Source organism: Heptranchias perlo, chromosome 2 (assembly GCF_035084215.1).
Source record: "Heptranchias perlo isolate sHepPer1 chromosome 2, sHepPer1.hap1, whole genome shotgun sequence".
NCBI classification, from domain to species: Eukaryota; Metazoa; Chordata; class Chondrichthyes; order Hexanchiformes; family Hexanchidae; genus Heptranchias; species Heptranchias perlo.
Genome location: NC_090326.1, coordinates 15,878,623 through 15,891,888, shown reverse-complemented (window position 1 = coordinate 15,891,888; position 13,266 = coordinate 15,878,623). Strand labels below are relative to the sequence as shown.

Below are 13,266 nucleotides of genomic sequence, written 5' to 3'. Positions count from 1 at the left end.
CTATTACCTCTGCAGTGCCCTTCAGGTCAGTTTAAAATGCCGAGTTCCATACAAATGAATAGAATTTTTCTGAGGTACACACAGGCCAAACTCTAAGGTCTGCCATCAGAATGGCTTTGGTTACAAGTGGAGGTCCAAAATGTTGGCTGTTCAAAGGGAAGGAAGTGATTTGTTAAATGAATGATGGTTCCAATAGGAGACATATTTTTCAAATGTTCCCCTAAATAATACACATGGTGGTGTATGTAGCACTGAAAGTACATCCCTCAGCCATTTGCTCTTCTTTAAAAACTAATTGACTTGATAAGGATCTCTCCTCCATTGCAGGATCCACCCTCTAGAAGATCAGACAGCCTGTGTGACAACAACAACTTTGACTTAGATTATGCCTTTAATAGTAAAATAGTCAAGGTGCTATACAAAAGGAAACTGTACTGAGCAGTAGTTAGGAGAGGATGGAGGAGAAATATCATAGCTATTACTGAAACATGACTTAAAGAAGGGCAGGAATGGCAGCTCAACATTCCTGGTTACAGGGTTTTCAGACGAGATGGAGAGGGGGATAAAAAAGGGGGGGCACAATATTGGATAAAGAAACAATTACAGCTGTGAGGAGGGATGATATGGCAGAAGGATCGTCAAATGAGGCCATATGGGTTGAACTGAAGAACAAAAAAGGGGCAATCACATTGCTGGGAGTGTACTATAGAGGGACATAAAAGAGCAAATATATAGGCAAATTTCTGAGAAGTGCAAAAACAATAGGGCAGTAATCGTAGGTGATTTCAACTACCCTAATATTAACTGGGACACAATCAGTGTGAAAGGTATAGAGGGTGCAGAATTCTTAAAATGCATTCAGGAGAATTTTTTTTAGCCAGTAAGTAGCAAGCCCAACACGAGAGGGGGCAGTTTTGGACTCAGCTTTAGGGAATGAAGCTGGTCAGTTGGAAGGAGTATCAGTGGGAGAGCATTTTGGTGGTAGTGATCATAATTCAGTTGGATTTAGCATAGTTATGGAAAAGGACAGAGATAGACTAGAAGTATAAGTTCTCAACTAGGGAAAGGCCAATTTTACAAAGCTGAGAAGTGATTGAGCAAATGTGGACTGGAAACAGCTACTTGAAGGTAAATCAGTGTCAGAGCAGAGGGAGGCATTCAAGGAGGAGATAGTGAGGGTTCAAAGCAAATATGTTCCCACAAAGAAAAAGGGTGGGATTCCCAAATCTAGAGTCCCCTGGATGTCAAGGAGCATACAGGGTAAGATAAGGCAAAAAAGGGAAGCTTATGTCAGATACTGAGAGCTCAATACTGCAGAAAGCCTAGAGGAGTATAGAAAGTGCAGGGGTGAAATTAAAAAGGAAATTAGAAAAGCAAAGAGAGGGCATGAAAAAATATTGGCAAATAAAATCAAGGAAATCCCAAAGATGTTTTATAAATACATAAAAAGCAAGAAAGTAACTAAGGAAAGAGTAGGGCCTATTAGAGACCAAAAAGGTAACCTATGTGTGGAGGCGGAAGATGTGGGTATGGTTCTTAATGAATACTTTGGGTCTGTCTTCACAAAAGAGGGGGATGATGCAGAGATTGTAGTTAAGGTGGAGGAGTGTGAAATATTGGATGGGATAAACATAGAGATAGAGGAAATATTAAGGGGTTTTGCATCTTTGAAAGTAGATAAACCACCAGACCTGCATGAAACGTATCCCAGACTGTTAAGAGAAGCAAGGGAGGAAATAACAGAGGCTCTGACCATCATTTTCCAATCCTTTCTGGCCACAGACGTGGTGCTGGAGGACTGGAGGACTGCTAACGTTGTACCGTTGTTTAAAAAGGGAGAAAGGGATAGACCGAGTAATTACAGGCCAGTCAGCCTAACCTCAGTGGTGGGCGAATTATAGGAAAAATTCTAAGGGACAGTATTAGTCGTCATTTAGAAAGGCACGGGTTAATCAATGACAGTCAGCAGGGATTTGTTAAGGGAAGGTCGTGCCTGACTAATTTGATTGAATTTTTTGAGCAGGTAACAAGGAGGGTCGATGAGGGTAACACGTTTGATGTAGTCTACATGGATTTTAGCAAGACTTTTGACAAGGTCCCACATGGCAGACTAGTCAAAAAAGTAAAAGCCCATGGGATTCAAGGGAAAGTGGCAAGTTGGATCCAAAATTGGCTCATTGGCAGGAAGCAAAGGGTAATGGTCAACGGGTGTTCTTGTCTGTTTCCAGTGGAGTTCTGCACGGCTCAGTACCAGCTCCCTTGCTTTTTGTGATATATATATAAATGATTTAGACTTAAATGTAGGGAGTATGATTAAGAAGTTTGCAGATGATACAAAATTTAACCATGTGGTTGATAGTGAGGAAGAAAGCTGTAGACTACAGGAAGATACCAATGGACTGGTCAGGTGGGCAGAAAAGTGGCAAATGGAATTCAATCCGGAGAAGTGTGAGGTAATGCATTTGGGGAGGGCAAACAAGGCAGGGGAATACACAATAACTGGTTGGATACTGAGAAGTGTAAAGGAACAGAGGGACCTTGGAGTGCATGTTGACAGATCCCCGAATGTAGCAGGACAGGTAGATAAGGTGATTAAGAAGACATACGGGATACTTTCCTTTATTAGCCGAGGCATAGAATATAAGAGCAGGGATGTTATGCTAGAAATGTATAAAACACTAGTTAGGCCACAGCTTGAGTATTGTGTACAGTTCTAGCCACCACATTACAGGAAAGATGTGATTGCACTAGAGAGGGTACAGAGGAGATTTACGAGGATGTTGCTAGGACTGGAGAATTTTAGCTATGATGAACAGAGGACGCTGAGGGGAGATTTAACTGAGGTGTATAAAATTATGAGGGTCCCAGATAGAGTGGATAGGAAGGACATATTTCCCTTATTAGAGGGGTCAATAACCAGGGGATATAGATTTAAAGTAATTGGTAGAAGGATTAGAGGGGAGTTGAGGAGAAATTATTTTACCCAGAGGATGGTGGGGGTCTGGAACTCACTGCCTGAAACATTGTATATCAAATTACATACATAATGTAGTTCAAAATGGAAATACACATATTTATGAAACATAATACAATTAAATAAATAATATACTGCATTGGTAGATTATATAGTGAAAGACTTACAATATACATTATTGTATGTGACATGTATTCAACATGAAACTCAAGCCCATTTACATATACTTTAGTTTTGTATATTTGGTTACATAACACGCAGAGGCCACAGCGCCAGTGAACAGATAGACATTTCACCTGAAAGGGTGGTAGAGGCAGAAACCCTCAACTCATTTAAAAAGTGCTTGGATGTGCATTTCAAGTGCCGTAACCTACAAGGCTACAGACCAACAGCTGGAAAGTGGGATTAGGCTGGATAGCTCTTCTTCGGCCAGCACAGACACAATGGGCCAAATGACCTCCTTCTGTGCTGTAAATTTCTATGATTCTATATGGATGGAATTCATGGGTAGGATGTGCCCAAATTCCTGAAACGTGTTCTCAGCACACGAACAACTGCGCTGGGAGTACTAACAAAGAAAAGCTATCTCTTAAGCACAGAGTTAGAGGGGAACCAATTGCATTAGAAAGTGTTGGCCAAGCTGGTTTTATTTGTTCTCAAGCAGACAGCAGAATGAATAAGTCGCATCAACATGTGCCAATGTGTTACTTGCACAAGGTGGTCCGCTGATGAAAAGGACAAGTGGGCTATTCTTCTCTCCAGAATAAAAACAGGGTGGTTGAAGAATTCATTAGTCTATGAATGGGCTCCAGGCTTCCAGAACAGCAAGCAAGTACTCCAGCTCAAATTCCCAGAGTCTATCTGTGCTGCTCCAGATCAATGTTGTGAAATGTCTATCTGTTCACTGGTGCTGTGACCTCTGCGTGTTATGTAACCAAATATACAAAACTAAAGTATATGTAAATGGGCTTGAGTTTCATGTTGAATACATGTCACATACAATAATGTATATTGTAAGTCTTTCACTATATAATCTACCAATGCAGTATATTATTTATTTAATTGTATTATGTTTCATAAATATGTGCATTTCCATTTTGAACTACATTATGTATGTATTTTGATATACAATGTTTCATTATATAGAATATGGGAGCTTGCTCTACGATGCATGTTAGCATTGACTTTGGATGTCCTTAATGACACTTCATTAGTAGACAGACAATCTGGTGTTTTGAATCCGGAGCTCCATTGCTCAGATTGTGATTCTTGTGGTTGATAAGTAAGGAGCTAGGGAATTTACCATTCCATTTGTAATAAGGTCTATGTTTCTGGGTAGGAAATAACTTATTTGTTCTGTAGCAGTGCTAGTGAACTGTTCTGTAGTAGTGATGGTGAACTGTTCTGTAGTAGTGATGGTGAACTGTTCTGTAGCAGTGATGGTGAATTGTTCTGTAACAGTGATGGTGAACTGTTCTGTAACAGTGATGGTGAACTGTTCTGTAGCAGTGATGGTGAACTGTTCTGTAACAGTGATGGTGAACTGTTCTGTAGCAGTGATGGTGAACTGTTCTGTAGTAGTGATAGTGAACTGTTCTGTAACAGTGATGGTGAACTGTTCTGTAGTAGTGATGGTGAACTGTTCTGTAGCAGTGATGGTGAATTGTTCTGTAACAGTGATGGTGAACTGCTCTGTAACAGTGATGGTGAACTGTTCTGTAGCAGTGATGGTGAACTGTTCTGTAGCAGTGATGGTGAACTGTTCTGTAGCAGTGATGGTGAATTGTTCAGTAACAGTGATGGTGAACTGTTCTGTAACAGTGATGGTGAACTGTTCTGTAACAGTGCTGGTGAACTGCTCTGTAACAGTGATGGTGAACTGATCTGTAGTAGTGATGGTGAACCGTTCTGTAACAGTGATGGTGAATGTTTCTGTAGCAGTGCTGGTGAACTGTTCAGTAGCAGTGATGGTGAACTGTTCTGTAGTAGTGATGGTGAACCGTTCTGTAACAGTGATGGTGAACTGTTCTGTAACAGTGATGGTGAACCATTCTGTAGCAGTGATGGTGAACTGTTCTGTAACAGTGCTGGTGAACCGTTCTGTAGCAGTGATGGTGAACCGTTCTGTAGCAGTGATGGTGAACCGTTGTGTAGCAGTGATGGTGACCCGTTCTGTAACAGTGATGGTGAACCGTTCTGTAACAGTGATGGTGAACCGTTCTGTAACAGTGATGGTGAACTGTTCTGTAGCAGTGATGGTGAACTGTTCTGTAACAGTGCTGGTGAACCGTTCTGTAACAGTGATGGTGAACTGTTCTGTAGCAGTGATGGTGAACTGTTCTGCAGTAGTGATGGTGAACTGTTCTGTAGCAGTGATGGTGAACTGTTCTGTAACAGTGCTGGTGAACCGTTCTGTAACAGTGATGGTGAACTGTTCTGTAACAGTGATGGTGAACTGTTCTGTAGCAGTGCTGGTGAACCGTTCTGTAACAGTGATGGTGAACCGTTCTGTAACAGTGATGGTGAACCGTTCTGTAACAGTGATGGTGAACCATTCTGTAGCAGTGCTGGTGAACCGTTCTGTAACAGTGATGGTGAACTGTTCTGTAACAGTGATGGTGAACTGTTCTGTAACATTGAAGGTGAACAGTTCTGTAACAGTGATGGTGAACCGTTCTGTAGCAGTGATGGTGAACTGTTCTGTAACAGTGATGGTCAACCATTCTGTAGCAGTGCTGGTGAACCGTTCAGTAGCAGTGATGGTGAACGTTTCTGTAGCAGTGATGGTGAACTGTTCTGCAGCAGTGATGGTGAACCGTTCTGTAACAGTGATGGTGAACTGTTCTGTAACAGTGATGGTGAACTGTTCTGTAGTAGTGATGGTGAACTGTTCTGTAACAGTGATGGTGAACATTTCTGTAACAGTGATGGTGAACTGTTCTGTAGCAGTGATGGTGAACTGTTCTGTAACAGTGATGGTGAACGTTTCTGTAACAGTGATGGTGAACTGTTCTGTAACAGTGATGGTGAACTGTTCTGTAGCAGTGCTGGTGAACTGTTCTGTAACAGTGATGGTGAACTGTTCTGTAGCAGTGATGGTGAACTGTTCTGTAGCAGTGATGGTGAACTGCTCTGTAACAGTGATGGTGAACTGTTCTGTAGCAGTGATGGTGAACTGCTCTGTAACAGTGATGGTGAACTGTTCTGTAGCAGTGATGGTGAACTGCTCTGTAACAGTGATGGTGAACTGTTCTGTAACAGTGATGGTGAACTGTTCTGTAACAGTGATGGTGAACTGTTCTGTAGCAGTGATGGTGAACTGTTCTGTAACAGTGATGGTGAAACATTGTGTAGCAGTGATGGTGAACCGTTCTGTAGCAGTGATGGTGAACTGCTCTGTAACAGTGATGGTGAACTGTTCTGTAGCAGTGATGGTGAACTGCTCTGTAACAGTGATGGTGAACTGTTCTGTAGCAGTGATGGTGAACTGCTCTGTAACAGTTATGGTGAACTGTTCTGTAACAGTGATGGTGAACTGTTCTGTAACAGTGATGGTGAACTGTTCTGTAGCAGTGATGGTGAACTGTTCTGTAGCAGTGATGGTGAACTGTTCTGTAACAGTGATGGTGAACTGTTCTGTAGCAGTGATGGTGAACCGTTCTGTAACAGTGATGGTGAACTGTTCTGTAGCAGTGATGGTGAACTGTTCTGTAACAGTGCTGGTGAACCGTTCTGTAGCAGTGATGGTGAACTGTTCTGTAACAGTGATGGTGAACCATTCTGTAACAGTGATGGTGAACTGTTCTGTAGCAGTGATGGTGAACCGTTCTGTAGCAGTGATGTTGAACTGTTCTGTAGCAGTGATGGTGAACTGCTCTGTAACAGTGATGGTGAACTGTTCTGCAACAGTTGTGTAGGAGTGACGGTGAACCGTTGTGTAGGAGTGATGGTGAACCATTGTGTAGGAGTGACGGTGAACCGTTGTGTAGGAGTGACGGTGAACCGTTGTGTAGGAGTGATGGTGAACCGTTTTGTAGCAGTGATGGTGAACCGATGAGTAGGAGTGACGGTGAACCGTTGTGTAGGAGTGATGGTGAACCGATGTGTAGGAGTGATGGTGAACCGTTCTGTAGCAGTGATGGTGAACCGATGTGGGAGTGACGGTGAACCGTTGTGTAGCAGTGATGGTGAACCGTTCTGTAGGAGTGATGGTGAACCGTTGTGTAGGAGTGATGGTGAACCGTTTTGTAGGAGTGATGGTGAACAGTTGTGTAGGAGTGATGATGAACTGTTGTGTAGCAGTAATGGTGAATGGTTGTGTAGCAGTGACGGTGAACTGTTGTGTAGGAGTGATGGTGAACCGTTGTGTAGGAGTGATGGTGAACCGTTGTGTAGCAGTGACGGTGAACCGTTGTGTAGCAGTGATGATGAACCGTTCTGTAGCAGTGATGGTGAACCGTTCTGTAACAGTGATGGTGAACCGTTGTGTAGCAGTGATGGTGAACCGTTGTGTAGCAGTGATGGTGAACCGTTCTGTAGCAGTGACGGTGAACCATTGTGTAGCAGTGATGGTGAACTGTTGTGTACCAGTGACGGTGAACCATTGTGTAGCAGTGATGGTGAACCGTTGTGTTGCAGTGACGGTGAACCGTTGTGTAGCAGTGATGGTGAACCATTGTGTTGCAGTGACGGTGAACCGTTGTGTTGCAGTGACGGTGAACCGTTGTGTTGCAGTGACGGTGAACCATTGTGTAGCAGTGATGGTGAACCGTTGTGTTGCAGTGACGGTGAACCGTTGTGTTGCAGTGACGGTGAACCGTTGTGTACCAGTGACGGTGAACCTTTGTGTAGCAGTGATGGTGAACCATTGTGTAGCAGTGATGGTGAACCGTTCTGTCGGAGTGATGGTGAACTGTTGTGTAGGAGTGATGGTGAACCGTTTTGTAGGAGTGATGGTGAACCGTTGTGTACCAGTGACGGTGAACCATTGTGTAGCAGTGATGGTGAACCGTTTTGTAGGAGTGATGGTGAACCGTTGTGTACCAGTGACGGTGAACCGTTCTGTAGCAGTGATGGTGAACCGTTGTGTAGCAGTGATGGTGAACCGTTCTGTAGGATTGATGGTGAACCGCTTTGTAGAAGTGACGGTGAACCATTGTGTAGGAGTGATGGTGAACCATTGTGTAGCAGTGATGGTGAACCGTTGTGTAGCAGTGATAGTGAACCGATGTGTCGGAGTGACGGCGATCCATTGTGTAGCAGTGATGGTGAACCGTTTTGTTGGATTGATGTTGAACCGTTGTGTCGCAGTGATGGTGAACCGTTGTGTAGGAGTGACGGTGAACCGTTGTGTAGCAGTGATGGTGAACCGTTGTGTAGCAGTGATGGTGAACTGTTGTGTAGGAGTGACGGTGTACACTTGTGTAGCAGTGATGGTGAACCGTTGTGTAGGAGTGACGGTGAACCGTTGTGTAGCAGTGATGGTGAACCGTTGTGTAGCAGTGATGGTGAACTGTTGTGTAGGAGTGACGGTGCACACTTGTGTAGCAGTGATGGTGAACCGTTGTGTAGGAGTGACGGTGAACCGTTGTGTAGGAGTGATGGTGAACCGTTGTGTAGCAGTGACGGTGAACCGTTGTGTAGGAGTGATGGTGAACCGTTGTGTAGCAGTGACGGTGAACCGTTGTGTAGGAGTGATGGTGAACCATTCTGTCGCAGTGATGGTGAACTGTTGTGTAGCAGTGATGGTGAACCGTTGTGTAGCAGTGACGGTGAACCGATGTGTAGCAGTGATGGTGAACTGTTCTGCAGCAGTGATCAACCTATGTGCTCTGGGTAAGTTCTTATAACATGTGTCCTCCTGCAGTTTATCTCTCTTTCCTGGCTGTAGTTGATCGCAGTGTGCAGACTGGGATACTTTCCATGTTATGTGCATGCTTGCTGCATCCCTGCAGGTTTAACACTGGTTTCTATTTTGCTGTTGTTCATTCCAGCTTTAGCGCATATGACCCACTGGAATTGTAAAATGATCTCAAAAAAAGAGTGTTGCAAATGCCTCGGATTGGCTTCTTACAGTTCTTTCTGGTGTTTCGAAGAGTGGAGATGGAGAATATAATAACTGACAGTGGGACTGGTAAAGGATTGGAAAGGCCAACAAAGACTGCACTGGCAGCAAGAACAATATTCAGATAAAGTCAGGTCAGGCTTGAAATAAGATTGAATTTCGAGCAGAATAAGATTAAAGTTAGCAATCACAAATGTTTAGCAAACCTGGAGCTAAAGGTAATTTAGGAGCATAGATCAGTGTTTCATACATGAAATCGATAATTTGTGGAGTAAAGACTGAAGCAGAGAAAGAAAGAGAGCGCGAGGATTGGAGTTGGTGCAGAGGGAGCCTGAAGCATAGACTGGAATGGATGAAGAAGGGGAGTGGGGGAGTTAAATCATAACTGAGATAGGCAGAGATAGAGATTGGGGTGGAGAGGGGAGAAATAGGGAGAGAGAGACTGGAGTAGGGAGAGAAAGAGAAAGTAAATTTGAGCCTGGAGCATAGAGAAAGAGAGAGAGAGAGACTGGAATGGAGAGGGGAGAAATGAGGAGAGATAGATTGGAGCAGGTAAAGAGAGAGAAAGAAAGATTGAGCCTGAAGCATGGAAGTCGCAAGAGAGCAAAAACAAGAGAGAAATGGAATAAAATCCTGGAGCTGACAGAAAGAGAAAGAGAAAGAGAGAGCAGAACTTCCAATGCAGTTAGCTGACAGCAACCTGGTAAATCAACATTTTGTTATTTTATGGCACTTGGGCTTGAAATGGGTTAGCCAATAGTGATCAATGGCTAGGGGGATTTCGACCTCCTTTATACTTTGACAATTACTTAGTGAACTCGATTTAATCTAACAGTTAAGCGCGTTACAATAATTCATTAATATACCTACCCCCACTGCAAAATAACAATTAATTTTAGATTATGTATAAATGTGCTTGTAATAAAAACAATTTTAAACTAATATTTCTTCAAGTTTCATTCACTCTACCAGAAGCAAAAACAAAATAGCTTTCAGTAAAACACTGACTCGTCACTTTTATTCAAAAACATTTTCATCCAAAAAAAGAGTATTTAGTTCATTGCCATTTATTGCTGAGCGAGATGCGAATTACTGATGACAACAGTGAAACTTTCCCAAAGGGCACATAATTGCATTGGTTTTCATCGAGCTGAATAATGACTGATGTAAAAGGGAACAAAAGCTATATTTCACACCGAAGTCCGGTGATAGGTTTGATACAGACCAATTTCCTTTCTTTATGATGATATCCAGAAAGCCCCAGAGCACCGTGATCTGCCTCCACTAATGTCACATTAAACGTGATGAAGGATTAATTTCCTCTTAAAATGATTGCACTCGGGACTGACCTTTAGCCTGCTGACAGTCTGAATAAAATAGTACACAGATCGGTTAAGTAATAGGTTAATGAAACCAGCAGCAGTCTGCAGCAGAATGATTGATCTGGCCCTCTGCCGGCTCAGATGATTATCACTTTCTGGATATATTTAGATCTAAAATGAAAAGGGAGTCGTTGCACCTTGAAAAGGTTATGGGAGGATGAACAGTGATGATGACTGCTGCTCAGTTAAACATGCAGTCTTATTCTCAAATTATGGTTTTCCGCTTGTATCAATGACTTTTTCTTTTTGCAGTTTCAAGTCCTACTTAGATATCTATTCTTTAACATTTGGTTTATTTATAGGGGACGTCATTAAGACAGGCAGGGCAGCAATGCTGAGAATTAATTCCTAGGTGCAGAGCTCTGAAACAGTGCAAAATTGATGTCCATAAGTGGGAACAGCTTGCTCAAGATAAGAAAGGGTAGCGAAAAAACTATCCATGAACACACCTCCTACTATGAGGCCCATCGCATTTCTGATGCTGAATCTAAACGCCAGCTCAAGGAAGTCTCGCTTGAAGAATCCAGATCCTCAACCTGGTGCATTTTAAGATCCACTGTTCAATTGGCAGACGTTCTTTCCCAGCGAGATTAGATCTCATCGAAGAACTCACTGCAGAAATTGAGGTGATATTCTGGCTGCCTTCTTCGATGCCGAAGGACGAGCCAACGATCGAACGAGATGAGGGGCCGACTCCCAACCTGAAAGCTCCCACCTGGTAACTTCCTGACCTCACCACGCGGGAGAATGCAGGGTGGGTACAAATACTGGGTTGAGACAAGTTACTTCCCCAGGGGCCAGGCCAGCCCAACCTGCTCTCAAGTTACCTTCTTGTGGTCAGTTTAGAAGCCACATTGGCAGAGTCCTGGAAACAGGTTATCTGGCTGCTGGAGCATGTTGCGTGATATGGGGAGGGGGGAGGGAGAGAGGGGAATTAATTTATAAATACAGGGGGCCGGGGCACAGGAAAAAAAACCTACAATCCTGTATTTTTTCTGATTCTTTATTTTACCATTGAGTCATTAGAAACTGTAGGAAAGAAAAAGTGTCAGATGTTAACTAAAGGGTGGCATCTTTAGTTTAAATACAGTGTCCTCCTCAGAATTGAAGAAAACCTACAGTGGATTTGTACCAAATTCTGTTACGAAGTTTTACATGATCAGTGTACAGATTCTTTATGGGGGGGGAGTTCTTCACTCTGTATCACTAGCTGGCTCACAAGATCCTTACGGATGAGGAAGGCCATTTGACCCATCTTAACTTATCTATCCAAGACAACTCCTCCCATTGCAGCATTCCAGTTTGTTAAACGATTACTGAATTTGCATCTGCCCTGTGCGGAGGGTCTCTGTGTGGAGTCCATTCCAACTGGTGATTTCTCCTGCTTTGTGAAGACCCACCTCCTGACTTCAGTTCTAAAGTTACCTTCTATTAGTTAGAACCTGCGTCCCCTTGTCCTACTCCCACAGTTTACTTTAGAGTAGTATTCCAGATTAACCTTATTCATATAATTTACTGTCTAATAAACCTCTATAAGAACATAAGAGATGGGAGCATGAGTAGGACATTTGGCCCTTCGAGCCTGCTCCGCCATTCAACGAGATCATGGCTGATCTGATTTTGGCCTCAACTCCACTTTCCCGCCTGTTCCTCATATCCCCTTTCAGATACCACCTTTCCAAGCTGACAAGCCCAAGTCACTCCAGTTTACCCTTATAACTCAAGAGCCCTGACACTGGGGATCAGGCCCAATGCTATTCTCTGCACAGCCTGAAATCTCTCCCTTGTTTCTCACCAACCAGAACTGGTTCTAAACATCTGATTGCCACCCTCTCCCACACGTGTTTCCCTATTTCTCCTCGTTTCTTTTCTTTTTTTTGCAAACATAAACCAGTAATTTTCATCACATGCGAGTATAATCTGCCGTAAACAAATTCCATGAAGTGATACCATTGGTTTGACCAGAATAATTTCCATGTGCATTTTTTTTTATGGAAGATTTGACAGTTCCAGTATTTAATAGTTTAATGTGCGAGTGTGAGGAAATCAATCATTTTCAAAAGTGTCTATGTATATTACATTGACGGAAAGTGCAATGAGCACACTTTAGCCTTGGAGCCGAGGGTTGCATGCTGCACAGCTGTGATTTTGCTTCACTGAACAAAAATGAAATGTGGAAGCAAAGCTGATATTCAGGTAAAGGAGAGAGGGAGAGTTAAAAAACAAATAACGATGGGAAAAAGGAAAAGAAATCGAAGCAGAGAAAGTGTGTCGAGAAATTCTAATTGGTTGCCCGAACACTTATTGGCCCAGAATTTGCACGCAAAACAACGATGAGGTTAATGGCGCTCACTGTTATTTATACGCAAAATGCACAGCAACTTCAGGCGAGGGCAGATACGCGGTTAAACGTGAAAATCCGGAAAGTTGCTGTCCGAGGTGCGCCGCTCTGCCGTTAGCTTCGCAAAAACGGTAGCTCGCTGTCTGCCTCACCAATGAAATGCATCGAACGGCGTGACGTTGCTATTTTTGCGCAGTAGATGCCAACTAAACTCACCACAGAAAGTTAGGAGTTGTCCATTTCAGTCTAAGTATCCTTTTTAAGTGTTAATTACTGCAAAACAACCTCTGTTCATACTGAAAATTAACTACTACAAGTGTGGAGTCTCATTCCTTCAGGTTTTAATTGTTGTTGGAGATTTTTAAAATAAAAATTAAATTAAAATGTAACTTTCTTTTTCTGTCTCTTTTTTTTCTCTCTCTTAATCCAATCTTTCTTTCCCTCTCTTTATTTCTCTTTCTGTACCTGATTGAATTCACTATTCCAAATTACACTTCCTTGTTCA

General features: G+C 42.8%; 1 protein-coding gene across 1 annotated transcript; it reads right to left on the bottom strand.

Moving 5' to 3' along the window:
- Nucleotides 1-4,229: 4,229 nt before the first annotated feature.
- On the bottom strand, nucleotides 4,230-8,909 carry LOC137331799 (mucin-2-like). Its single transcript, XM_067995745.1, has one exon. It carries the CDS (start codon nucleotides 8,907-8,909, stop codon nucleotides 4,230-4,232), a length of 4,680 nt encoding a protein of 1,559 aa, XP_067851846.1.
- Nucleotides 8,910-13,266: the final 4,357 nt, after the last annotated feature.

Bases quoted from the DNA above. Each gene is read 5' to 3' on its own strand.
- LOC137331799 (XM_067995745.1), bottom strand. From the start codon at position 8,909: ATGCACATAACATGGAAAGTATCCCAGTCTGCACACTGCGATCAACTA.